The sequence below is a fragment of the Pelecanus crispus genome, chromosome 7 (assembly GCF_030463565.1).
Source record: "Pelecanus crispus isolate bPelCri1 chromosome 7, bPelCri1.pri, whole genome shotgun sequence".
In the NCBI taxonomy this organism is placed as follows: Eukaryota; Metazoa; Chordata; class Aves; order Pelecaniformes; family Pelecanidae; genus Pelecanus; species Pelecanus crispus.
In genome coordinates this window covers 21,146,313-21,174,122 of record NC_134649.1, presented here as the reverse complement: position 1 = coordinate 21,174,122, position 27,810 = coordinate 21,146,313, and the positions used below count along the sequence as shown (strand labels likewise).

General features: G+C 38.6%; 1 protein-coding gene across 8 annotated transcripts; it reads right to left on the bottom strand.

Moving 5' to 3' along the window:
• Positions 1 to 659: 659 nt before the first annotated feature.
• On the bottom strand, positions 660 to 27,586 carry IREB2 (iron responsive element binding protein 2). 8 transcript variants are annotated; one of them, XR_012831173.1, is made up of 23 exons: positions 27,512 to 27,586; positions 26,014 to 26,103; positions 22,565 to 22,730; positions 21,284 to 21,421; positions 19,060 to 19,281; positions 17,278 to 17,347; positions 15,902 to 16,085; positions 15,263 to 15,402; positions 14,242 to 14,413; positions 12,793 to 12,893; positions 12,194 to 12,310; positions 10,842 to 11,001; positions 9,818 to 9,953; positions 9,034 to 9,118; positions 8,253 to 8,409; positions 7,850 to 7,974; positions 7,451 to 7,555; positions 7,024 to 7,166; positions 5,712 to 5,859; positions 5,500 to 5,622; positions 4,678 to 4,863; positions 3,207 to 4,029; positions 660 to 2,892 (listed from the first exon to the last, which is right to left on the bottom strand). XR_012831173.1 is itself a non-coding variant. In XM_075713455.1 (23 exons), the coding sequence occupies exons 1-23, from the start codon at positions 27,528 to 27,530 to the stop codon at positions 3,919 to 3,921; spliced, it is 2,901 nt and encodes a 966-aa protein (XP_075569570.1). In that variant the 5' UTR covers positions 27,531 to 27,586; the 3' UTR covers positions 660 to 3,918. The 8 variants fall into 8 exon arrangements, 4 of the variants coding, with proteins under 4 accessions (XP_075569570.1, XP_075569568.1, XP_075569571.1 ...); XR_012831174.1 differs by having other exon boundaries at positions 660 to 3,411; positions 3,679 to 4,029; XR_012831175.1 differs by having other exon boundaries at positions 3,679 to 4,029.
• Between the last annotated feature and the right edge of the window lie 224 nt (positions 27,587 to 27,810).

Here is a 27,810-nt window from a genome sequence, read left to right as displayed (position 1 = left end):
GATCTGTACCTCGTTAGTCTTGCCTTCGTTCCCAGATCGTAGTGCCAAGACTTAAGACCTACAGACCTCTGTGCTTCTCCTCCTGCCCAGTATTCTGGTGGGAAGCACACCGCAGTTGTGAGGCAATGCACAGGACTGAGGTTGTACTTTGGTCTCTCTTATCTGCAAGAAATACACGACTTGAATAATTTAGCATTTCTGTGTTGGGTGCAAGTCTAATGCCTCTTCTGAAAGTGAGTCTTCAGAGGTGGGTCAGTGTCAGACACCCCCAAATCACTTTTAAAGATCTTGTCATAGCTGTAAGCTATATGTGCCATAACCATAGCCTTGGTCAACAGCTTGCTTTAATACAGGATTTGATCTAGATTCTGAATTAAAGTAGACATTTTCCCGAATAAAAAAAAAATAGGTTATTCAAAAAGCATTTGATATAGTTATAATATCCAGACTAGCATCTGGAGCTCAGTTAACACAGAAAACTTCTTTCTACACCAACTAAACATGTTTTGGAAGCCCATATATAAGACAGTCCTAGCGAGAAAATGAAACATGGATAATTATACCCTTTTTCTTATTCACCCCACCCTTTCATGCATACTTACAGTACCATTTTAAGTGTATTCCATACTATATATTCAAAACAGATGGTAACATACGAGAACTGAGATACAATTTTCTTTATTAAAAATAATTTACAGCATCGGTAACATTTTATGCACAACTGAACTTAAGACATATCTATACAATACTTGCTGAACTTAAAACTTACACTGTTCTGTTGGCTTTAAACAGCAGACATTGATTTGCAGTTGCTTAAATATGATTAATATACATAGTTTCATGTCCTTATACTTAGGTGTAAAATGTATAAACATCAACACTATCCCAAAGCTTTGTAGTTCGGGAGGGAAGGGAGGAAGAGGGGCACAAAAAGAGAAAACATTCAGAAAAATTGGAACATATTCTTCCCCCGAATCAAACTGGAGAGAGAATTCTAGGTTAAATACATCTAACGCACCAAGTCACTTCTTCAAAAAGTTACATTTCCTCCTATGCTTTAAGATTCTAGAAAGAGGTCTAATTGAACAATGGTTTTTTTTGTGTGATCACAGCAATCCTCTGACTGTACTGTATCCCACCACTGCCAGAAAGCAGATGTCACTCTTGCCCACCTAAAGCTTGTAGGATCCTAGCAGCGTGTCCAAAGTGAAGCGTCTTCCTTTTGCCACTGGGTTGTTGAACTGGGCTTTCCAGATTATACAGTGTTCCAGATTATACAGTGTTCACTGCCGCATGAGGGAGAGGGGACAGGCACATTACCATGGATAACAGGCAAGCGTTATCTTCACCAGCAGTTCACTGCCACGTGAGAAGCAGGAGATGGGATGAGAAGCAGTGCTGTTCCTCGCAGCACCCTCTACACTTCAGGCATACAGATCTTAAGGGTAGGAGTCAGCCTGCACAACTCACAAAGATGCTATTGACTGTAGTATATTTAGGGCTGGACCCACTGCAGCAACAACAGCAGAAGCCTGAAGTTGGCAGCAACTGTGCCAAAGCACAGCTCAAAAGCTGCCTTTCATTCCTTTTAAGACGTAAGAGTGCAGCAGAATTCAAGTAGTTGCTATGGTAATGAAACCCATCACATCTCTTAAGAGAGTGCTTTATTGGTGACAACTTGTAGACAAGTCACATCCTTTGAAATTGCACTTAACTTCACAACACTGGTTTACCTTGACATGGCTTGGATCACTGTCTCCTCCTGAAGGAGTGCGTTACTGCACTAGAGAGGGCACAGCCTCCTGGCTATGCTCCCTTCGAGCACTGGCAGTTACACAAGTTTTAAATAGGCTTGTAGTTGTGTTTTTATTTATCATCTGCACTAGGCATCATTATATGCCAGCACTAAATTCCTATTTGCTCCCCAGTAATGAACATGCATTCTCTTGAACTACATCAAGAATATATATATACCTTTGAATGGGGGAAAATGTACTAGACACTGGTGTACAAGAAATAAGATCTGCTCAATAACTCCGGATAAAATTGGCACAAATGTACCACAGAACAGAAACTCATTCACAGTTCAGTGTAATATAGTATTAAAAAATGCATTAATTTATCACCCATATCAGTGGTAGGAGTCACCAGAATGATTTTTATCTTGACTAGAAGAAAACCACAGCAAAACTAGTGAAGTTAAAACCAGATTATACGGGATTTCAAACTTTAGAGAACTTTGTCCAATAAAATAAAAGGTGTATCAAAGTTATGCCAGTGAACTCACATTAATTTGGCATTTGAACTGTCAAAAAATTAATATATTGTAATGATATAATTATGCCAGGGTTTGTTTCCTTTTTTTAAAGGCATGTCAGAAACATACCGTTTAAAGATTTGAATGGTGCATCTGTTAGTTTGCATGTCAGCTACCTTAGTGTCTGGTTATAAATTGAAAGCACATGTAGTAAAGCTAATATAGTCCTCTTGAAAGTTTTGATAGTTCAGACAGTGTTTATCAAGAGCAAAAAAATCTTAAAGCAAAATCTTCACAATTTATAGGCAAGTTATTGCAGTTTTGTTCTCCAAAAGATATTAATCTCTACATAAACCATAAGTGGTATTATGAAGCTTTTCAAGATACAGGAGCACAGAAATAGCATCTTGAAGTTGAAGACTCACTTGCACAGATTAGAAGCTATCAACACTTAGTTAAGTGGTAAAACAAGCACTTTTGCAGAAACTGCACATCTTCCGTTAGTATTAAATATCAAACAGGGTTTTTACTGTCAATGTGCTGACAAATTTACAGGAGTTGCTATGGCATAAAAGCCAGATTTGTTCAGTATTCTAGGATCTTCAGCAGGGGAATCTGATGCTTGTTTGGAAGAGCTGTAAACCAACAGCATATTAGAAAGCATTAAAAGGCAGTATGGCTATCTCACCTATTTAACATTTGACAAGTAAGTATAACTTATTAGACATAGGTTGTATTTAAAGCAGAGGAATTTAAACGGTCCTAATAAATGTTTTTAAAATTTTTTAAAGGTTAAAGGACTAAGGAGAGGTACTTTGTCTAATGCTATCACAGACAGTACAGTAAAAACCGGTGTCATAAATGACAGACTGCATCCCTTGAAGTAGGTATGACAAACTTCAATCGAAGGACACTGCACCCTGCCAAGAAGCTGGGGCACTACACTTACCCCGCACGAACAAAATAATTGTGAGCATTTTTTTTAAACGCAGAGCTGTTTCCCATACTTCTGAGCACACAATATTTCATAGCATGAGCAGTTTTAAATCTGGATCCAGATGAAATATGATCCCATAATCAAGGTAAGAAAGTCATGATCTGCGATACAGGATACCATGGGCCTCATGTGGACTGCTTTTTGTTCAGCCCATAGCCTAAAGATCAAGAAATTTGAAACTGAGTATCTGTTTTAAGCTATGGATGAAAAAAAAAAAAAAATCTGTTTGGCCTTTAACATTCCATACCATACCACCTGCTAGCCTTAAACCAACAAACAGCAGTACACAGATTTACAGGTGCAAAAACGGAGTAGAAACAACTGCAGGAAATCTTCTTACATAATAATCTTCAGCACAATCAGTTTCAGATTTCGCATAGTTTATTTACAAAATGGTCTGATAAAACATCCCCTCCATACTTACAGCTCTCTGCCACAATACACACGTTGATTTCAGCAATGTTTAATAGCACCATTAGATTATTATTTAAAATCAGGAAGGATCTTGTTGCAGTTACAATGATTCACAATCTTTTACATCCATGGACGAAGTAACTTTGAGCACACTAGGACTGTTTGCAGTTCCACAGTACAGATTCCTGGGTTCACACAAGGCATTTTCAGAATTACCAGTTATGCAAGGTACCCATATAGTCAGTCGCTACTATAAGAATCTTCGAGCCACAAAGTTTAGACTTCCACCATATCTGTATAAAGTTATCTCCACATCGTTTTCAAACAAGGCAATCACGCTGAATACTTTTCCAGTGCTTGTCTTCAAAACAAAAGCAAAAAAAGAGACACCAATTAAGAGTTTTGCTTTCATTTCCCCTTGCTTATTCTCAGTTAACATTGTAACCCCAAGTTTTGTTGAACACAAGCAAATTCAACCCATGGATCTGCAGTGGCAGATCTGAGACACTGCTGGGAACAGAATGAAGGCTTATTCTACTGCCCAGTTTAGATCCAGCTGGGAGCACGCTACTACCTATTGATAACAGAGAAAAAGCCATTTCCCTAAGATGGCACAAGGTGTGTTATTATGGGCATACAGTTCCTTTACACAGAATGGAAAGCTGAAGGCCTCTCTCAAATAGGCACACCCATGTCTTTAAATAGAGCCGGAATGAGAGACAAGACTCAATTCTACCCTAATACAGTGCCCATGAGGGGGGAAACAATGCCCAAAAGAACATTCAAGAATTTCAGGTTGCATAAAAAGTTGTGTAGAAAGACCATGTGTATATTTACTTTGGGGAACTTCAATAGCCATGACAAACTTCAAGCAAGATTATAAGCTTACTTTCGAAGAGAATTAAGTCTTGTTTTTTCCTGCTTTCAATCATCAGGATTAACTTTTATTTCTGTGCTTGCAATCATCAGTACATTCAACAGAGAAATTAAAAAAATATTGCAAAGATACCTTAATATCCAAAGTCATTCCAGGTGACAGCTCTGGAGGGAACAATATAGAAAACTGCTCTCTGCCAGTGAGACCCAAAGTACTTGGATTTTCCCCAGGAAGAAACTGAAGTGGAGCTATGCCCATTCCAATCAACTGACTTTTGTGCACCTTCTCATAGCTTTCAGCTAGGACAGCTTTAACACCCTGCAAAAATGGAAGTGATTTTGTATTTCAGCACAGTGGTCGGAATGAAATGCAATTTTGCAATTCAAACTGATGAGTAAAGAGAGTGCTTTATATGAGTCCTGTAAGTAGGTAGGTAACATCTTTTAGCTTTACAGCTAGATGAAAGCAGATAAGCCAGAGTAGGCCCATACAGTATGAAATGGAGTTTTATAACAGACAGTGACCACGCTGTAGTTAGCAGGCAGAAAATCCCAGACCAAATGTAGGTGCTTCCATTACACCACATGAATAAATGGCTGACTCAGAATATATTCTGAATATTAGTGGAAATCAGTCTCTAATAGCTAGATACTTAATACCCTACAGAGATCAGAGGTCAGCACTAGATAAATGTCTAATTTATCTCAAAGTCTGGAGTCTAAGATGGTAGGTTACATAATTAGGAAATTCAGATTTGTCCTGACTTAGTGATTCTCTTCTATGAACATTCTAGCAAAGAAATTATTGAGAAGTCTTTAAAAACAAAAATGTGGTATTATATTCAAGATTGAGGACAGTTTCTAAACACATTCATGCCCCAAACTAAACAATGTGGTTTTAGATATTACCAGAACAAACAAAAACACACCCCAAAACAAAACAAACCAGCAGTACCAGTAAGAAAGGCCCTTTTGCAGCCCAGTCTCTTGAGCTACCCAGCCCATACTTCTTTCCTGCTAGAATGATTACAGGGGTGCCTTCTTTCTGGTAAAACTCCGCTGCTTCAAACACATCTAGCTGTGGAATAACAAAGTGAAACAGTCTGAGTGAGTTCTAAACCCGCATCACAATTTCAGAGTAGCTAAGCAAACAAATATATTTTTTACCATTTGTCCTGATGGGAAGTGAATTGTTTTAGGAGCTGGTTTTCCTATGAACTTATTCAGAAGCTTGATATTTGCAAAGGTGCCTCTTGTCATCACAGCATCATTACCTCTTCGAGCTCCATAAGAGTTGAATTCACGAGGTGTGAGTCTAGAATAAAAAGAACATTTAAAAAGGAATCAGTTACTTTAAACATCATCTGGTTTAAAACGATATTATGATTTTTTATAATAATTATTGCAGCATCTCTAAGTTTTCAATGCAAGATGTAAAGAACTATTCATCCAACAAATGTAATTGTTATAAATCATGAACAAAATGTGTAAATCATGGCTAGATTATTCATGAGGAAAGCTACAATTTTAAATTAATTTTCTATGACTTCATTATAAAGTGCTATAAGTACCATAGTGCTCACAGAATTATGGGGAGACTGTTCTAGGAAACAAGCCTGTTTACTAATCCTCTTACCTCTACCAGCATATTTATTAACAAGCGTACCAAAATGAGAGCTTTACTCATAAATCAAACCACCATTCTGGGATTGAAGGCCCATTAATTCTTTCTTTCTCATGATACTACTCATTCAGACTGAATGCAATAAATAGAAAGAAAAATCCACACCACAGGCTATTATTTTGTCATGCTTCACTGAGACTGTAATAATAATAATAATACACTTTTGCAATACAAAGCAACAATATAATTTCCAAAATAGTCAGAGGTGTGACACTGAATAGCCCAGCACCACACTCTGTTCTGTGTCTTTTCAGAATTTCAGCAGAGGTGAAAGGCACCCACTACTGCTGCTGGATGCTCAGTGATGCAGAGGTAAGTTGGAGCACCAATCACATTCATTTATAAAACCATTTCATTTTTTTTTTAAGCTATGTATGTTTCTGGAGCTTCTGAACTCTTCTGTGCATCTATCTGACTGTTCTTGAGGCCAATGACAGTAACAGCGACTAACCTCACGTTAATAGAAGATCAGTCACTCAATTTCTAAATTAGTAAATTATTTTTGCTTTAGCATGCATTTGGCAGCAGACATTACTGTAGCAACAGCTGTGGGAATGAGTTCTTTAACAGTATGTCTCAGCTGTTTGTTGTAACCTCAGAGACTGCAAGAAAGGCGATTACCATGATTGCAAGACAGGTGATTACTTATGAATGCCAGTAACAGTTACTCTTTTCCTTATCCATGTATAATCTCTCTATGCAGATGGCCATTTACAAAGGAAAGCTGATCAATTATTTGGCATGTGAAGCAGTCCTCTGATATAATTAGAGCTGTCTAATATGAAAAGTCCTTACCCTTTGCTGGTTAGATACTTAGCAGCAGCACTACTCCTTGCAATGCTTCCAGCAGGGGATATGTGATCTGTAGTTACAGAATCTCCCAAATAGAGCAAGACATGGGCATTTTCAATCGGCTGTGGTGAAACCGGTTCTTTGGCCTAAAAGGGAAGCAGTGGGGGTGGGTGGGGAAACAACAACAACAAAAAATAAGAAATGCATTTTTCTTCCAAGGTCCTTAGAGACATAAAACGTATCTGCAATATATGAAGGCACATTGATGTACAGGCTCCACTCATTCCAGAGATACAAACAGTATTTAAAAGACTGAGAAATATTACTGATAATCAAATTTGTAACTTAAAAATCAAAAAGTTTTACTGGAATAGCTATTCCTTTACTTAAATGTACTGCACATCATCTGGGATAGAGCCAATGTACTTACAAGTTTATCAAAAAAGGAAGGACATCTGATATAAGTAGATTTTAAATCCCAGGGAAATAAGGTTGACTCAGGTGCCTCCAGTAAATTCCATCGCTTGTTTCCTTTCTACAAAAAAAGGAAGTTAACCAAAAAGAACAGAGAAACTGGTTTACAGTCTGTTTACATTCTGAAACCAAAGACTTACTGGTGATTTTCTTTTTAATTTCTATTATATACTGCAAGTTAACTTAGTGGATATTACTTAAGAACCACTATCTCATACAAGTACCCATCCCAAGTTAAGTCTTCCTCTACAGTAATGGAAATAACTGACGAACCAATCATATTAAACTGGAATATATTACAAAGCTACAATGAAATGCAGTGTTTAAGTTATGTAGAACATAAGACCATCCTTACCTCCATTTTTTCTTTCAATTCCTTAAACATGGACGATATCACACACTCTTCCTCCACTGTGTGAAGTTCTTTTCGGGTGGGCCAAATATCTCGTAAGTAAATACTTTTGCCATTAAAGCCAGTGCCTGAGTAAGATTTTAAACAGAACAGTAATTTTGAAGAATAAAATATTAGACATTATATTAGAATATAAATAGGTATATATTCAGGTCTTCTGAGATGGTACCAGATATACAAAGAATTTCATCAGTTAAGTAGATGCTTTGCTTTAGCTATGAGCAACACCAAATACAACTGTGCTTTCTCTTCAAATATACTGGGTTTGTATACTGAAATGCATGTGAAGAAACTTCTTCTACATATGCATTAGATGCAGAAATGTAAGGTGTAATGGAATACTTACCCAAAGGCTCAGTTTCAAAGTCTATTCTAACGGTGCCTGCAATAGCATAAGCAACTACTAGTGGTGGAGAAGCAAGGTAGTTGGCACGGACACAGTCACAGAGACGTCCTTCAACGTTCTTTGTTCCAGACAATACTCCACAGGCAATTATATCACCCTGAAAGGCAGACCCATATATGTTTTTCTAATGCTTTGTGGTACTTCAACAGCTTGTGTTCTTTTCTGTTGACTAAGTCAGATGTGCTTTTAGTATTCCATTTCAAATATTTATTCTAACGCTTCAATTTAAAGGCATTTTGTTCTCTCCCGCTACCCTTCCTCCTTCTCCTCCTTTTCACTCTTGACCCTCTGATGTATTCTCCAGTCACTTCAGTGAACTCCTCTCCTGCCTTTTATTTCTTGTATTTTTGTCTGCTTCACAGCAGAAAAATGCTGCAGCCATTCAGACACTGCTGGTTAAAAAAAAAACCACTCAAGCACATAGCTCTTTAAAACCCTCCTCTTCATTTATGACACAAAGCCACCACATTGCATCATCTATAACATTAGATCCTATGTATTTATCTTGTAATGTATACCTGTATGCTACAAATACTATTTATTATGTTTATTTTACATAACAATGAATTACCATGGTCTCCCTCTGACATGCAGATGTGCAAAAACATCATGCAAAGTCCAAACCAACAATAAAGTATATTTTTTATGGATTACTGTATTTCTTGATTGCTTAACTGGGCAAGTACTATATTTACGTATTCAACAAGCCTTAGAGCTTTACCTGTTTTATTGCATTCCTGATGGCTTCTGGTAAGGGGGCGGTATTTCCAACGCAGGTTGAACACCCATAACCAACAACCTCAAACCTACATTGAAAAAAGCCAGTCAAGTAGCACATTAAATGATCACAAGCAATTTGTTAGCAAAACAGCTTTTTCTTTTATTAGCAATCACTAAGAGGAGACTTTTTCTTTTGACAGTTAGACTTTTTAGGAAGTGAACAGCAGACACTACGTCTCACTGATGCAAGTAAGAAGATAAAAGGTAACATTTTTGTAATCGATCAAGAAAAGTCAAATAAAATATTTCAAGATGTTAGTTCCATAAGTAATGGCAAAAAGGCAGTAACATTCCTCACAGAGCACAGCTGACCACTGTTACAGAATTCTAAACATGATCTAATTGTTATTGCTACAGAGCAACTGAAAACATGCTAAACCATCCATGACAGCAGCAACATTAAGACTAATACAGACTGTCCTGACAAATTTACATCCAGCTTCCAACTTTTAAAATGTATTAAGAAGTGCATCCTGCCTTGTAAGACACAATTAAGTAGATCGCTACTGAAAACACAGAGCTCAGATGAGGTAGAGATCTACACATAGTAAATTGTAAGGTGGGAATAAAATGGAGTAAAACACAACTTTAAGTCAGCAAGTAGTTAAGTCAAGAGTCAAGAACTAGCCAACCCAAAATGAACAGCAACTATATTTATCAACCTGTATAAAACCCCTGTGTACTATTTTCCTGAAGTGACAAATGAAGTAGGAGTCACAACTTACCCAAGCTTACTGAGGTACGGTAATACTCCACTTGAACTGAGGTAATGTGTAACCATTCCACTGCCTGGTGATAAACTTGTTCTTATGTAGGGCTTAACCACTAGGCCAGCTTCAACAGCTTTTTTGGCCAGGAGTCCTACAAAAAAAAAAAAAAAAAAAGAGAGAAAAAAAAGAAAAAGACAGCTTATGTTTTGTATATCCCTTAAAAGAACATCTACATGATGCTACCTTAGTTAAGCATTAAAAAAGAGAAACAGAGGATGAGTAGACCTTCGGTTTATTAAATTATTAAAGCAACTACTTGCCTGAATAAAGTTTCTTAACTCATAACAATACCATTCAGGTTTTTGCTCCCATTCCTATAGTGTAGATGCCCATTTTCTTTTCTGTAAGAACAATGTCTTTCCCATATTCTAGCTGATAGTGCAAATTCATTTATTATTCTTCTGACACAGGCCACAAAGCCTCAAAGGGAAGCTCACCTTGGCCACAAAAGACCTCAAAAGAAGAAAGCAAGGTCTGAGAGAGGATTAACTGTTCTGGGAAAATTGTGTGCAGCTTGTGAAGGTACGGCACATACTCCTTAACTAGTGGCTGAAGCACAGAACAGTTGTTCAGCAACATGGATGTTCTTTCCAGGCTCTGCAGCTGCCTACAGTTCAAGCTACCGTCATCCAGGATGGAGTCAAAGCTAAAGCCCACCTCCTGCATCAGCTGTGTTGCTACATGCTTCCATCTGAAAAGAGCCCTAAAACTGGTTACCTGTTGAAATACTACCAAATGTAAGTATTTTGTGGTTACCATCATTCATACTGCTTCGTGACACAAATTTGGAGATTGTATTATTGAAAAGTAACTTTCTTTATATAACCTCCAGAACATACAACAAGTTTAAGGCTAAAAGTTTACATTTCAAACCTTTAGGTCAAGTCATTACAAAGAACCTACAAAAGTGAAGATTAAAGGCTGTGTAAACATGGGAGCACCGTTAAGATCAAGTTAGTTGTCACTAGTCACAACATACCTGCAGCAAGCATGACAGATGGATTACAATTATTTGTACAGCTGATTACTGCAGCAATGACAATGCAGCCATGAGATAGCTTGTATTCGTTTCCTTCATACTGAACAGGTACAATGTCATTCTGTTTCTCAACTGCAATCTGAAACGCTTTAACACCAGACTAGATGACAAAAATACACGTTAGCAGTTATTTAGTACAGTATGACATTACAGCAAGACCAAGTGAACCCCCATTTTAAAATAATACCCAGCTGTCCCATTAGGAACCCTTAAGCAGATTTTGAAAGCAGCCCTCGGATCACGCCTCTCTCCATATCTACAGTGGTCTCATCCTTCTTTCTTCATAACTGCTTTAACTTCGCAACAATTGTGAACAAATGCCAGTCAAAAAGCATAGCTGATCCCACACTCATTTGCTGCTGTACATGACAGACCAATCTCTTACGAGTACATGTCTAATTCTATACAATACTTGTTTCTGAATTAGAAGCATATCCAAGATTTTAGCTTGAAGAGGATTGTAACTAAAAGCAGACTAGGTCCATTAACATTTCACACCCTCCAGCTCTTCAGCACTCGGTCATCCTCCAGAGGTCCCTTTCAACATCAACCATTCCGTGATCCATGATTCATTACGATTTCTCTCTCTAGGGCAACTGATCATTCTGTATCATACATCTCATTACAAGCCAGAAATGCTAGAACCAACAGAAAGAATTTTTACAGAGTGTCTAAGTGTAAATGTTTGTAATACTCCTGCCAGTCTTCAACTTTAAGGATAAACACTAAAAATGAAGATGTATTCCTGTATTAGCTGCATTCTTAGATACCTATGCATACTCCTAACCAAAAATATCACCTTCAGAGTAAAAATATTTCCTCTGTGAAGTCAAGTTAAGCTGCAAGCAAAATTGACTTGCTAAGTTAAGAACCCAGAACACTCATTAGCTACAAATCTTGGAAGCCTTTCTGCATCTCCTTTAAGATATGATGAGTTTTCTTTTCTTATGGTAATTCTGTTTTGGAAATTAAGTAAAATACAGCTGTTGAAAAACCTCTGGAGATGAGAAAATGTTTCCCAAGTTTATACTATTTATTACTTAAGTTTTTCCTCCCTAGCAATCTAAACTGTGAAAGTAAGGATTTTTTGGAAGCTCATGTTCCTAAACACACCTATGATTTACGAGCTACTATTCTTGCTTGACAAGTGTCCCGAGGAAAGAGTATCACTGGATAAGCTGTTTATATAGTAATAAAGAGGGCTCAGCAGGTATGCAAGGAATAAGGAACGTAACATTTATTCACACAGATTATTGGAAGTACCTTTTGAAGAGTCTATCAGTTGTACAAACCTTTTCATTTAAGCAGGCTTGGAAGTCACTTTTCATGTTATTAATAGCCACTCTATCCTGGGACCTCCTGGGGCCACTGACATATGGAATTATAGAACTTAGACTAATTTGCACTACCTAAAAAGAAAAAGAAACAAAGAAAAGGCACACATTATCAATCCCAGCCCAACATTACATTGAATATATTGTTGAGACATCCAGGACCTCTTTTGTTTAAAATCTGAATGTTCCAAGACATTAGAGCTAACGTTCCAAGACACTGAGCTTCCATTTTCAAGACTGCCCACTGTAAAAGGCTATTCATCTTATTCAAAGTGTTTTAACATTATCCCTAACTTTTCTACCATCCATAAGACTTACCAGATCATTCAGGAATGACAGGAATTCAGCATCTGTTAGTTGACATGAATTTGTACTTCCCTGCTTTCCCCCACACCCTCTATATTTTGCAAACATACTCTGCTCCTCAAAATTGTCAGTTAATAAATGCAGCTTTCATTAAAGCAATAAAAGTTACAGTGGGAGACAAAATTGTTAAATCAGCAGTAGTTATTTAGTATGAGAATCAAACATACACAAACAAGTCATTTCAAGCATACCTGGGAATACTCAGGTTCTCTGGAAGAACTCTCATCATTTCTAAATAACTTCACAGCTTTAAGATATGCTTCTGTGACCTCAAGCTTGGCCTTGTCAAAACCTTAGGAAGGTCATTTCAAACATGAGAAAAGTCACATAAAAAAACCCAAACACACAATTCTCAGAAATTAAGACTGTTTCAAGCATATCAATTTATACTTCAACATCCAAAGTACTTTTTTTCAAGGCACACCACTTCCATACCCCAACCTCCAGGAGATATTCAGGAATGATACATGAATTAGAATACTTTTTTTTTTTTTTTTTAAATTAGCTTAACTTTCCTTCTTACATCAAGGAACAAAATAAGCTGTCCCACTCTAGCAGTTGTGCCTCTAATTAAATTTACAGATTTGTCCCTAAAGTTCATAAAGCTTTTCTCTATTAAGATTTACTTGTTTAAATACAGATCATATGCTTAGTTGTTAATAGCCAGTATTACTGGCTACCGTTAGAAACCATTTCATTTGCTCTGTGCTGACCAGACAAAACATGTTTGTTATTAAAAATGTTTAACTCGTATTTAAAAGTGACAGATTTCAGTGTCAGAAAGGCTTACTAATGCGACTGAGCCTTTTTTGATATCTGTTATCCTGTGGCTTTCTCTATTTGCAGTAGCTTGATAAGGAATTGACATCCTTCAAGCTTAGCTTGAAACGTCAGCAAAATAATGCTCTTCAAAGAAAAAAACCACATCATTGTGAAAAAATCAGAAACATTTTGTGAGTTGCTTTGCAGTTTCTAGTAACTTATTTCTAGTAATCATTTTAGATTTTTATTTTGTAGGGAATCTACAGGTGGTTAAGGGATTCGTTTCATATCGAGAAGATCTATATTCCATACACTTTCCAAAATACAAGTGAGAATTTTCTTAATACCTTTTGTTTAATGGTTTACCTATGCATTCAAAACCAAGTACTCTGGATGTTGAAAAATAACACGTTAGTAAATCAGGTATCAGACAAATGAACCAGACTGGACACAAACCTCAAGGACAAGTCAGCTATCCACATGGCAGTGTTGTGCATGCAAGCCTCACTTCAATACATGGGACACATGGAGACAAAACAGGCCACAAGAACACATCCATGCCAATAAAGCAGGTAACTAACTCAGACCCAAATGCCACATACTAAGCGTCCCACAAAACTAGCCAACAGTAAATATGTATGGTATAATTTTTGTGGTAGGTATTACTCAGATACATGAGATGCTACAGGATAAAAGTTGTAGCCAAGTATATCCCATGACACAGAGTGTAACTGTACAGCAGAATTTTATACATCAAATCCACATCAGAACTCTGCAGAAAATCAGTGTTTAAGAGCTATGGAATTTTAAGCAAAAAAAGCATTGCCACGTACCTAAAAGACTATTACAATGAATCACTATTTTAATTTCATCTTTACCTGTATGCTTTAAGTGCTTCAATGTCACATTATCAACAGGGAAAAAGCTCAGAATAGCACCATATTCAGGACACATATTTGCTATTGTGGTTCGGTCTGCTACAGACAGCTGGGAAACTCCACTCCCAAAAAACTCAACAAATTTTCCAGCAACATCAGCTTGCCTAAGATGCTGTTTAAAAGAACACACAATGACAACATTTGTTACATGAAGAGGTACAATGCAAGCAACATTTGTTGCAACAATTCGCAATTAGCAAGTCATGAACATTTAAAACAAAAAGCTGAAACCTTAAGGCCCACATTTGGAAAAAAACCCAACCCAAAACCACCAGCAAAAAAACCAAGCTTCATTAACCTACTGGGTTCTAAAAATCTACAACTGGAAGTTGACATAATAAAACACACCTCCATCTGCAACCAAGTTCTTCAGATTTCCTACTCAAGAACAGATACATGCTTCTTAAAAGCATCATGCCAGAAAGAAAAATGTATTTTCAAAGCAACTGCAGCTCTTCAATGCTTTGATGCTAGCTCTTCACCTACTACAACAGTGACAGTTTGTGGCACCCCGGCAAAACTCTGTCTTCAGAAAATATATTCAAGTTATACCAGCTTACAACCATAGACAGGTCTCGTGTCTTGCAGGAAAAGACACAGTCTTTCTAAAAAGAACAAAAATGGTATCCAGAAAAAGTCTGAGCTAGAGAAGAAGCTTACATGCTGTCAGCAGGAGAAACATGGAAAACAGGGCTTCTCTCCCCTGCCCCCAATCCTGCAGACATACTTTTCTTTTTTCAATTATTTTTTAGTGAAAGAGGGCCTGTAAATAAACCGCTAGAGTGAAAAGAAAAAAGCCACTACTTTGGAGGACTATTAAATAAAAATGGTTAGAGATTATTTGTACCTTTCTGCACTGCCATGATTAAAGGTATACTAAAAATACTCCCAGCATTTAATTCAGTTCTCAAACACCACTGGTAGAACTTGTGAACTTTGCTTTGTTTGAAAACTTACTTACCTTTGTAACGCTTAGAACAATATCTATGGATGTAGCAAGTGGGCTGGCTGTGCCTGTCAGTTCACACCCAACCACCTCAGGCAAAGTGAGAGTAACCGGCATCCCCAACATCACTGCTTCTGTTTCAATGCCCCCAACACCTAGAAGGAGAACATCAGTTTAAGTAACCGACACAAAATATTCTGAGGTCCTAAAATCTAACAAAACCCTTCCTATTAAGCCTAAAGGCTACAGCAAGAAATTTAGATGTTCTCTGTTAAATATTCATACGTGAAAAATAAAATCAAGCAAGACTACAGCTGAAGTTAGACTTCACAGTCAACCAGAAAATATTTTATATCTAAAATTAACTTTCCAAGATAAAAGAAACCTTCACACAAATTTGATACTGCATGTACAAACAGCACTTATATGAACATCAATTGGGTTTTGGCTATTTTCTCATTAAATTACAAAAAGCAGTTTCTCAATGGAAAGAAATGTTAGTTGATTATTTTTAGACAAAAAACACTCTGAAGAATAATTCCCGGCAGAGTTTGTTATGCTTGAGATAGAAATATCCAGTGGGAAGAAAGTATTTCTCAGTAATGCTTTAGCATGCCTTTCAAAGTGCTATCAAGTTATTCTTAGCATACTTACCCCAGCCCAAGATACCCAAGCCATTTACCATGGTTGTATGAGAATCTGTGCCAACCACGCTATCTGGATATAGGAAATCTTTAACTTCAAAAACAATTCTTGACAAATATTCCAAGTTAACTTGGTGCGCCATTCCAGTCTCAGGTGGAATTACGGAAATATTCTTGAAAACCTTTGAACTCCACTGTAATTGTTCCAAAATGAGAAAAAGAGTTGTGTTTTTTCAAAGATATATGAAATTTTTAGAACATAACTAAAATGAGAAGACTAATATGCAATAAAACAGTACTTGCTATTTATGCAAGTGGTTTTTGCTCATTTGTCAAACAGAGCTATGTGATCCCCTTGGATTCTATATATTCTTAATCATTAGAAAACCATTCATTCAATTGCTGCTGAAGGATGAATCAATAATTCATACCTACCTTTCAAAAGCAGAGCTGGATAAGTCTCTTACCTTCCAGTTCACACAACTGATTAGCACAGCTAAGACTAGACAACAGAACCTAAGCACTTGTATTTATAGCAGAATTTAGTATAGGTTTTACACTCCTGGAGGAGACTGAAGATACAATTTAGAAAAGCATCTTGCTAGACACAAGCTCAGGATGCTAGAATTAAAAAAGCTGATGTGAAAACTTGTAACAAGGTTCAGCTTGGCAGTTTCCCTCTTTAATAATGTAAAAGCCAACTGGCAACTTGCAGAAAGAAACCTCGTAGTCTACTTATATGAAAAGAATTTTAGATTGTTGCATCGGATTCTTAAACCATGTTAAATTTGTGGATGAAGATCAAATACCAATGTTGCAGATCCCTGGCTAGCAACAAAGAAGCTGATGTTCACCACACAAGAGTTCAATTAAAACAAGTTTACCAGCACTACTGCCTAGTTTGAGAGCAGCAATGTCTCAACAGTGGCTTCTGTTCAATGCTTCCAGCTTCAGTAAGATTGTAACAGAAGTATGGCTAAATGTGCCTTTTAACCAGAAACTCATTGTGACCTAAGGCACCGAGCTCATTAAGAAGCATTAAAAAGACTAATGCTTCATAGGTGTCTACTTTGTCCACTGCCTTCACACTGACAAGAACCAAATCAAACAGTATAAACTTTTTCAAGTTAGAATTACGAAAAATTATCTCCCCTTTCAACAACACCTAGATTTAGAACCTCTGCTGCCTAACAATTTTTAAAGTCATAAACCATGTTATTAGCCAGTTTTCTGTTCCCATACTAAATTCAGATTTGAGAGTCTGACACTTCCAAATGATTACATTTAATTTATCATCTAAACCTGAACACTGGTAGACAAATGGAGCAAGCTCTTAAAACAACCAAAACACAACACAGTACAAAGCCCACAGGTACAGAGACATACCTTAAAAAACTGAAGCCTCTCTCTATTTCTGCCAAATTCCATCTCTTGATTTTTCAATACCGTCTCAGGCCTAGGAAGATATCAAGTTTACAAGCACTGTCATAATTTATTTCAAATTACAGAAGAACAAGTTGTTATTTTTGCTTCTTTGATGGAAGACTCATTTAAGCCTGCAGCAAAATTTGAAGTGGTTTAGTAGAACAAAGATAATTCCCTCCTTGCAGCAAGCTTTCTGTAAACAGTGAGAAATAACTGATTTTGTCTGTGCTGTGCTTGAGAACATGTTTATTCTAGGTATAGTTTGCCTAAAGCATTTGATCTCAAAAATACTCATTTTAAGACATCTATTCCCAGCATGTACTACAATACACAGAAGCTTCCCCACCCACACCCCACACCCCCCCGCCCCAATCAGTAGTCCTACAGGTTGCACACCTCAAAATTCAATTATGGTAAAGAACCAAGATGTTCACTAGTTCACGTAAAACCACCCTCCATGTTCAGTACTAGCCCTTTACCAGCCAAGTAGAACATCAGGGCAATTGTTAACTATCCTCCATTTCTGTATTTTTTTTTGCCTCCAAGACACAATTTTGTCTTCAGAAGTACTCTCAGTACAGTCTCACTAAATGAACCATCTTTTCTTAAGAAATGTTATTTGTTAAAGATACTGATATTCATTACAAAGGAGTAATCCACAATTTAAGAGAAATAACCTCTGCTTTGAGAAGGTGGACAAGGAAGGGAACACCCTTGCTTTGTAGCAGGAAGGAAGTCAGTCCTCAGTTTTCTAGATGTATATTTTACATCATGACCCTTCCCTTTCTTCTCTGCAGCGACAGAAGGTTAGCGACTATACTGCTTTGCAAAGCCCCAATGGATAGTCATCATTCACACTGCAGCTTAGTAAATACCACTGCTGTTTTGGTACCAGAAATATCAATGTTGCTGAAAACATCACTAATTCTGCATTCCTACACCTGTACTGAGCAAGAATATACGCATAGCTATAAAATTACCAAGACAATCAGCATCATATCACTGTGGGATACAGATTTGATCAGCTTTTAAATTCTACACCTGTCCATCACAGGAATATAGGGATCTGAACAGTCTACCAGACAAAAGAGGTGGTGGCTGAAAGAGGAGGATGATTACGTGTAATTGTTAGATGGAACTGTACAGAATGATCTGTTAATAATACTGAAAATCTGGAAAAGGCAGACAGATGAGGTTCCCCTGCGCCATTACACGCAGACAGGATACACACTGAATTTCAACTCAACGACAGATAGACTGTGAGATTCTGTAGGAGCTGGGGGATGATGTATAAGCTAGTTCTTAGTTCTTCTTTAAGAGCCAGAGACTTTTGAAAAGTTCTCATGGAAAAACTAAAAGTTACTTTTAGAAATAAGTCAATGCTTCATTGATTTATCCACTGAGGTTTACTTTGTAACATACAGAGGATTACTCCTATGCTTTGTTGTCCTTGTAAAGAAACAAGGGAAGTCTCAAAATTTAGTTTAAAAATCACAGCCACGAGTCACACAGTTGGCCATCTGCACTGTGTTTAGTAAAGCCCTTGTCAAAAAAAATTATTGTGGACTAATTCAAATCTACTACATCAGACCTTCTAGATGCTGCAACCTGTCTAGGGCACGTGTGAAGAAGAGTACAGAAGGATGTTTAGAAAAAAAAAAAATCACATCTCTATGAACCGTCACAGGCACTCCTTAACAACACAGAAGGGTGCAAACAATTTAAAAAAGGAAGCTTTCATACTCAGGCACCGGCTGAAGATGGAAAGGACAGAGGATAGGCGTGTTCTCAATCTGCGCAGAAAATTGTCCTAAGTTGCGACTCGAATCTCCGGCGCTACAGGGCCCCTTGCAGCCAGTTTGACCCCTGCAAGGTAGCTTCCGAGGCTGTGTTTTAAGTGGAGAAAGCTTTGCCATCGGCTTCTGTGAATCACCACCTCCAGGATTTGGAGCATTCTGTATTGCACTGCAACATTAAACAGAAGAATAATTTAGACATTTTGCTTTTTTTTTTCTTTGGTTTTTTTTTTTTCAATCCCTTCAACAGATTATAAAATATTACCTTAAAAAAACCCCAGTTATTTTACTACAACCCTGTTGCGAAGTAAACTACCACTGGATAAGCTTAGCTAAGTAATGTAGTGTGGTAGTAAGTGAACAGAACTGGACTGTCTGAAAGATTAACATCAGATAAACAACCCCTTCAATTTGTTCACAACAGACCAGAAATCTTTATAAATAATGTTGCAAAGGCTAAACTCAGGGTTTTAAACTTCAAAGGTGTGGGTAGAGCATCATCCAAGTAGTGGACTTGCTGAACATGTTTCTTTAAGACAGTGCTGTACATGTTCTGTTAAATCCACAGAGGAATGATTACAGACAAAGCTTTATCAAGGAAAGAAACATAACTTTATTATTTAATTAGGCTTTTTATACAAATTCTCAAAGGCTCAGACAAATCTTACATACTGTTCAAGTCAGAAATAAGACAGAAAAGTTGGGATTTTTTTTAAAAATAAAGTTCATATAGCACACTACCCTCTATTTGTACCATATTCAGTCTTCACATGAGAGCAAAGAAAGCTTGTTGTGAAAAATGAATGACTTTTTACCTCTCAATATTTACCAAATCACGGATTCATAATTAAAGCCATTGCTTTCTTCTGCTTTAGTAACACAGAAAGATATTTAGTTATCGAATTGCAGAATATTGCAGGCCTCAGAGGATACCTTGTCTAAACCCCAACTTAGTTCACAAGCCTCTGATCAGCAGGAGATGGAAGCCATATAAAAGCAGCACAAACCATCCTGTAGTGAAGGGTTTCTTATCATAGGCCAGCAGCTGCTGAGATCCTGTAAGCTTTCCAAAAGTGAAACTACAGAAGCCGGATTTATCATTACAAAGCAGCATGTTGAGACCTCTTGCCAACACTTGGTCTTTCTGATAATTTTAGGTTAGCCTAATTGCAATTGAATCAGCCATCCCTCCAGACACAAGAACAGACAGACAACAGAACTGCAACAACACATATACAACACAACAAATGATTTGTAGCTTCTTGCTCTTCACTCTTCTAATACTAACCAAACTGAAATCCTGTATGTATCTGGAAGGTCTACAGAAATGACTCATACATCCATGTCCATTTGACCACAGGCTTTTTCCCCATGAACTTTTAAAATTCCCAAAGAGCTTGAGCTATTTACACAATTCTGCATGAATTTGAAAGGAGGGGCAGGGGAGAAGGTGGAAGGGAGCTGCATTGTTTACTTTGTGTTTACTTCAGCGAACACTGAATAAAACATGAGTTTTTCCTCTTCTGCAGTATTATGTTTCCAGCAAAAGGCAGCCCCAGGCTGTGTTCATCACATTACTGCCTCTCAGCAAAGGAAAACCAGGCTGTCAGTTTTCCAGTTCCAATACTTTCCCAGACTCCTACAAGTACACTTCTCTCTCTGCAAATACATGCAGCCTTTTTTAATCTGTGGTAAAAGCCAGGCCCATTAAAAAAAAAAAATCAGTTGTAAGCTATGGGCTGAAATGACAGTCTTTCAGTATGTCCAGTAGGATTGCAAGCCATTTCTCTGGAGCTGTGACAAGGCAGTCACATTTAAAAAAAGTTTTGTTTAACATGAACAATAAAAACAGGGCAAAGCAAAATTACAAACTCCCTCTGCCTCATTGTCTTAAAACATATTATTTTCTGGAAACCATGACAGATGCAGTTGTTTCAGCAATCTCTTGCCCAGAATTTGGGTTGTCAGTCAGCTTCATCCACAACCCCTCACAACTACTCTTTCTCTCCTTCAAGAGTATTATTTTAATCAATTTATGCAGCCCTCTTTCAGATACTGTCAGGTCTGGTTTCAAGGGATCCACACGTGACGAATGATTTGATGGGACAGTACCAAGTCCAGAGTGAATTAGACAAGAACGTATTGTTCATCAAAAAAATCAGGTATGTTACCATTTGCTGAAATCAATCTGCAGAGAATGGTCAACAGTGAGATCAGTTGGGCAGGCAGGATTGACCTTCACAGGATCTCCTCCAGCATTTCTCACAGCTTCCCTCATGGCAGCAAAATCCACCATTGCTGGAATTCCACTAACAGACAGAAAAACAAAACAGTATAGCAACATGGGACATTAACTCACTAAAATATATAAGCTTCTTTTAAATGTTAACTTTATTTAAGTCTAGATCCACCTAAGTTCCATTTCAGATAAGCCCTTACTATTCTATTCTCTAAATTTTAAAGAACTTGAAACATTTTTAAAAGTTAATGGAGTTGGTACTCATTCACTACAAGCAAAAGCATGTCTGAAGATAACATACCAAACAAGAACATAGGAACATCTCAAAGATAATTACATTTCTCTTTTGTCTTGCTATGCTTCTGAAGTGTGATGGTACTTTACTACAAAACTAATTTTTAGATACTTATTACCTTTATGATAAAACCTTGCTATGCAAACAATGCTCGTGCTACACATTTTGACACGTTAGCATGTATTATCAATCTTGTTACAGAGCCAGCCATTTATGAAGCTCATAGCATTTTACAAAAATATTCTTGTTGCTCTTACATAGATAAGTGTACCCAAAGTACAAAACCAAGAGGAAGACAATGTTTATATAACACAGTCCTATAGAAATCTTCCTGACTTTGCTTGCTAAGCAGAAGTTACCTCATTTTTATTATCACAATTCCTTTTTTAATTTTCTTCACTTCTTGATAAATATGTAGTTAATGAGTCAGCAAAACAGCTTAAATTTAATATTTGCAAATTGCTGAAGGACTGCCCTTTTAGCTATGCCATGTTCAAATCACAAAGAAAGTTAATATCCTAAGAGACTTCTTTTTAAATATATGTATTATTTATGGATTCAGTTGGATTACATATACTTGTGGAGTAAGCAATATTTAATCTCCAGTTATCTCAAGCAAGAATTCTATATATTTCTATGAACTGTCAGCCATCTGGCTACAGCCAAAATGTCACCACTTCCATTTGTGCTTTGGCTCATGCTGTAAAGTGTTCCTCGTAGGCCAACAGCAGCAGCCTCGCCAGCCTGCGCTAAAAGCAGGGTACCCTATGGAACAACTCCTATCTTTGCATCACATGTAATTATCATGAGGAATCTACTGGACAGCTGAAGCAGCGCACAGGCTTCTATTGGAACTGTACATACAACTCAGTGAGTTTACACAGATTATTTCAGTGGTTTTGGCACACACACACTTACGTAAAGTCTTGAAGAACAACTCTGGCGGGACAGAAGGGCACTTCAACATTATTCTGTTTTGTTTTCCAGTCTAAGATGTTCATAGCATCTGTTTCTTTCACTAAGAAGCCATCGCAGTTACGGATACTGGATTCAAACAACACTCGTATGGAATAAGGCAGAGTATCTAGAGTGAAGCAAGGTAATTGACTTAATTAGTGCAACACCTTCAGCTTACACACTTTTTTAAAAATGACAATCTCACGTTTCTAAGGAATTCCACTTTGCTAGGAATTGGAAGGATGAGAGCTACAGGACCCTGCTTTTCTGGTTGCCTTTGGATTTGATCTTCATTACACAATATGGAATGTTGAGTTGCATAATGTCTATGTCACAGAGGATGAGTTATCATATGGGGTTTGAATGGAAGACACCAATGGCTTGACTGCACTGTTAAGACAGTGACATTTAAGAAGGTATGCTATGCTGGCAGGAGAGAGATGCAAGGAACCTAGAGCTGGGATTACTGATCAGAGCGGGTGAAAAGCAACAACAATTAGAATATTCAAAAATATTTTTTAACTGTAAATTTCACCATTTCATTACTTGAGATATCAAGCCAAAAGCATCCAATGCCAGAATATTTTCTTTTTTCTTTGTAAATAAACAGTGATATGACGACCAGAAACTATTCTGCCTTGTTAATAGGCAGAAATTAAACACATTTCATAAAATATAAAGAAGAATGACATTTCACGAAATACAACTTTAGTTAGTTTGTTACTGATGTGGATTAAGGTACTGAGTAGAAGCAATAAAATTTTAGGGAACTGGAAACGAGAATGAAAAAAGTGGGAGGAGAAAACAGAATCAGATGTCACTATTCACTGCAAACAAAACAAAACAAAAAAAAAAAATCAAGATTAATTCACATTTCTCCCCAAAATCCATTATTTTCAGCACCATTCAAACAGGCAAATGACTTTATTAGAACAGTGAGAAATATCAAAAAAGTTAGTTAGAAGAAGAGGGTGAAACAAGTAAGTTCAGGCTTTAACAAAAAAGCTAGATTTGATGGTTGCAACCTAATCCAGAGGTTTGTCCACAAATTATTCATACAGGATTTGCTGACTCTGTTCTCATTGTATGTTTTTCTCAGATATTATCCATTCTTGTCTAATTAGACAAAAAATTCAAAATAATTCAAGACTGTCATCAAAAACATGTCTAATCAGCTGTAATGCCACCACCCACTTTATTTAAAAGCCAGATTACCAGAAGAAAATTGTTTTGCTTTTTCTTGGATTACAAATAATATGCAGTGCATCCTTATATTGATAAATCTAACTGTCCAGTGGGCTGCTTAGCAGCCACCAGCTATGGAGAAGCAACTCCTCCTCTCTATTAGGCACTAGCAAGCTCACATCTGCAGTATTGTGTGTAGTTTGGGACCTCCCAGGACACAGGAGATCTCAAGAAGTGAGATCACATCCAGCAAAGGGCCTTCTAAGATGGTTACGGGGCTGCTGCACCTGACACACAGGAGCAGTTGGGAGACCTGGGTTTGCTCACCCTAAGAAGAGAAAGCTAGGTGAGCTAACTGTAGTCATCCACAACCTAATAGGAACTGCAGAGAAGGTGAGGCCTGACCTCTCGGAAGTGCACAGTGAAAGGACAGAAAAAGCCAGAGGGTGCAGGAAAGGACACTGTGACTGGATACAAGGCAAAAGAAGTTCACAGGGAGAGTGGTTAAGCACAGGATCAAGAGAGGTGGTGGGATCTCCATCCTTGCAGATTTGCGGAGCTCAATCAAGAAAGGCTCTCCAAGTTAGCTCTAGCCCAGCAAGAGGCTGGACTAGATCTCCAGATGCCACCCCTGCCCTAAATTGTCTGAGCTCTTTCTAGCTACCATTTTCCCCATAACTGAATACTGTTTTAAACACTAGAAAATCAGATTCTCCCTAGCAAAGTGGCAAATAACTCAATTAACATTTACAGTAGTAATCTGATTAACTTAAACAGGCACTTATTGTCAAATTGTAGTCAGAAGCCCCAAGGCAGAGGGCAAACAGGTAAAACCCAAAATTAATGTTCTAGCAATAAATGCAATGAGCAATTCCAGATGCTGGATTTGCTACCAGTGCTGTCCCACGCTGTGCCTAAGTTATATTTAATATCTTGCTAATATGTAGTTAATACGAGGCTTCCAACTTCTGCACAGAAGTTTCTATTGGAAGACAAAGACACTCTTAGTCTACTCTATTCAGACTCCTTCTCCAAACATCTTCAGGAATATCTGCTGCTGCTCCAAGCTTTATGGCACATCTTAGAAGAAAGTAGTATCTTCCATCTATGTTTCCATTCTTGTCACAAGGCTTTTCAAAAAACTGCTGTAGAACTGACTGGTTTTGTTACTACCACACCACTGCTTCTTCCTGGACAAAGCCACAAACAGAAGCATTCTACCTCCTTCTTACGTGCTCATCTGAAAGATTAACTTCATTATTACAAGCAGTAGCAATTTGCAAGAGCTCACAGTTGTTGCACAAAAGTTTCAGCAGCCATTGTGCACTAGCTCCTCTCTCTCTTCCCTTCAAACAACAGGGAAGTAATTAACACTGCCAAATATGGGTTTAAAGTGAAATATCCACTGGTAATTTTTTTAGTTAAGAAACACAAATTCTGTGAATATAGGAGAGTAATTCAGACCTTGCAAAACAGAAAAAAGTCCCCAATCACTTCAATATGTACCTCAGGTAACTATTTTAGGAGTTGAACATGAAAGCAAAGGGAGACAATAATGAAAGTATGTTTTGATTATCTGCAAGAGTAAAGCCTATTCCAGCTGACACTGATCTATAGCACTCTCCATCTGCACCTACTCCCCTCCCCCATCACATCTGCACATACTTTTTATATTTTAAAAGGCACCCAGGCACAGAGACCAAATAAAAGTCTTTTTGGCACATACCACTTAGTGTTATATCACATACTAACAACATGCTGAGATTAAGCAATTGTATGAACACCACAAAACCTCATCTTTCTGCAGCAGAAGCTATGTTCTAGTAAACACACAGTTACCCACTATCTGAAATTGCTGTTAAGGTGAAACTAGAACACCATGAACCAGTACAAAATTATAGTAAAAACTATATTTATTTCTGAAGTACTATATAGAGTTCTCTGTCACTTCATTTTTTCGAAGAGAGAAATTACTCGGATTTGGAATATTGCGAAAGACTCCAGCAACACCTACACTTTCTCCCTTACTGAAAAAAAGCTACATAAAGTATTACCCCCGACCAGCTTCATAAAGCAATAACAGATTGGAAAATTATAAGATTTCAGATACATCTATTAGGAACTCACATATTCACAATTGCATCTCCTAACATTTTACAGCAGTGAGTGGTGCATGTTTACTGCTGGTACCATCCTAATCACAAACAACTAAAAAGTATCATTACCATACTTGGCGCCTCCGAGCTTTGAGACATTGTAGAACTTCTTTTGTGGATGGTTTCCTAATGCTTCAATTATGGGCTGGTAAGGGCTTCCTGGAGAAAAAAAAAACAAAAAAGTTACAGCCACAAAAGAATGGAAGGTTTGAGCACTGACAGAGGACTCATTAGAACAGATTTTTATGTCTGATTTCACAAAAAATAATGTTCCTCTAGGACTGTAAGTAAATTGTAATACAGAAAGGTTTCTAAATGGATTGAGACACCTAATGATGTAGATGTATGACTAAGATGAATTTTAAAAGTATCTGTAATACTACGTATATACAGGTCATGCAAGTAATCAGCATAGTCACACACCTGAATACATTTGACCTTTATTGTCTCAGTTGACCATCTACAAAATAGGGTAAACGCACTTCACCAACTCAATTAAAAGATACAGGTCTTAATATAGTAGAAAACATAAAGCATTAAATGCTAGGCTAATGACAAACAAACAAGAGACAAAAATAAACCTTGTAACAGCTATTAGGCCGAGAAAATAAATAACTTCTTGAGAAGTAGTGGTTCACAAAAAGAACATTCTAATTCAATTGCTAGCAAACTAAAGGGACAGTGCCAATGATGTACTCCCTCAGGCCTGAAGAACTTCATACAGTAAAATTTTAAGGAAAGAAAATCTAGATTACAAACAGTGAAGAAAATGGTGTTAGTTCTGACATCACCGAGCTGCTCCTGTGAGCACAAATACCAAACGCCAGATCTGCAGCAGAACACTTACCCTTTGTTTGCTGCTTGTTTTGATCTTAATACACTACAGTTACACTTTCATTGCAAAGCAAATGCTACATCATCAACATCTAACAAAAACTGCGTCACTTGAACAGCCACACAACCAACACGAACCCCCAAATTAAGCCAAGCACCGTTTAGGCCTCAGCCCAAGGAGCAGGCACCTTTATGGGCACGACAAGCCTCGCTCGCCGCAGCGTTTGCGGCAGAGGGAACCGAAGGAGGGACAGAAATGGTCGTCAGGAATAACGGGAGGCCCGGCGCCCCGGGCAGCCACCGGCGAGCGGGCGGGCCCCGAAGCCGGCCCCGCCGCCGCCGCCGAGAACAAAGCGCCTCCCGCGGCGGGTCAGCCGCCGCCGGGGGCGGTAACGGGCCCGGGCAGGGGGCGGCAGGTGCCCCGGAGCAGCGGGGGGGCCGCCCGCTCCCGTCCACCGCAGGCCCAGGGCAGCGCTCCCGCACAAAGGGGCGGCCGGCGGCCGCGCAACGGCGCCGGGAGGGGGGGAGGGGGCAGCGGGCAGGAGGCGTGCACCGCCTCACACCACCGGGGCCCGCGCTCGGGCCGGGCCGGCAGCGCTGCTCCGCCGCCAGCCGGCGCGGAGGGGGCGCGGCGATGGCCCAGGCCGCGGGGGTCTCGCCGGGTGGGGCAGCGGCGGCCCCCGAGGCCAGAGGCAGCCCCGCGGGCGGCGGCGGCGGGCCCGCTCCCACTGACCTGGCCTGACAGGGTCCATCGCTGGCGACCATATTAGCTCTGCGGGGAGGGGAGCGGGGGGCCGGGGGGAGCTGGCCCGGGCGGGGCGGCCCCAGCTCTCGCGATACTACGCCCAGCTCTCGCGGAGGCGGGGCGCTGGGCGCAGTCTCGCGAGAGCTAGGCCGCTCCGGCCGCTCGCGAGACCCGCCGCGGCGCGACGGAGGAAAGGACACGAGATCTCGCGAGGCTTTGCGGAGAGGGCGGAAGTAGCCAAGTGAGGGAGGCCGCCTGCTCTCGCGATACTTGCGAGGCCCATGACG

Bases quoted from the DNA above. Each gene is read 5' to 3' on its own strand.
- IREB2 (XM_075713455.1), bottom strand. The intron at 15,403-15,901 runs GTAAGTATGCTA...TTCTCCTTCTAG, and splicing joins CTTGGGTATCTTGGGCTGGG to GTGTTGGGGGCATTGAAACA. The intron at 9,119-9,817 runs GTAAGTTGTGAC...TTTTCAATGTAG, and splicing joins CCGTACCTCAGTAAGCTTGG to GTTTGAGGTTGTTGGTTATG.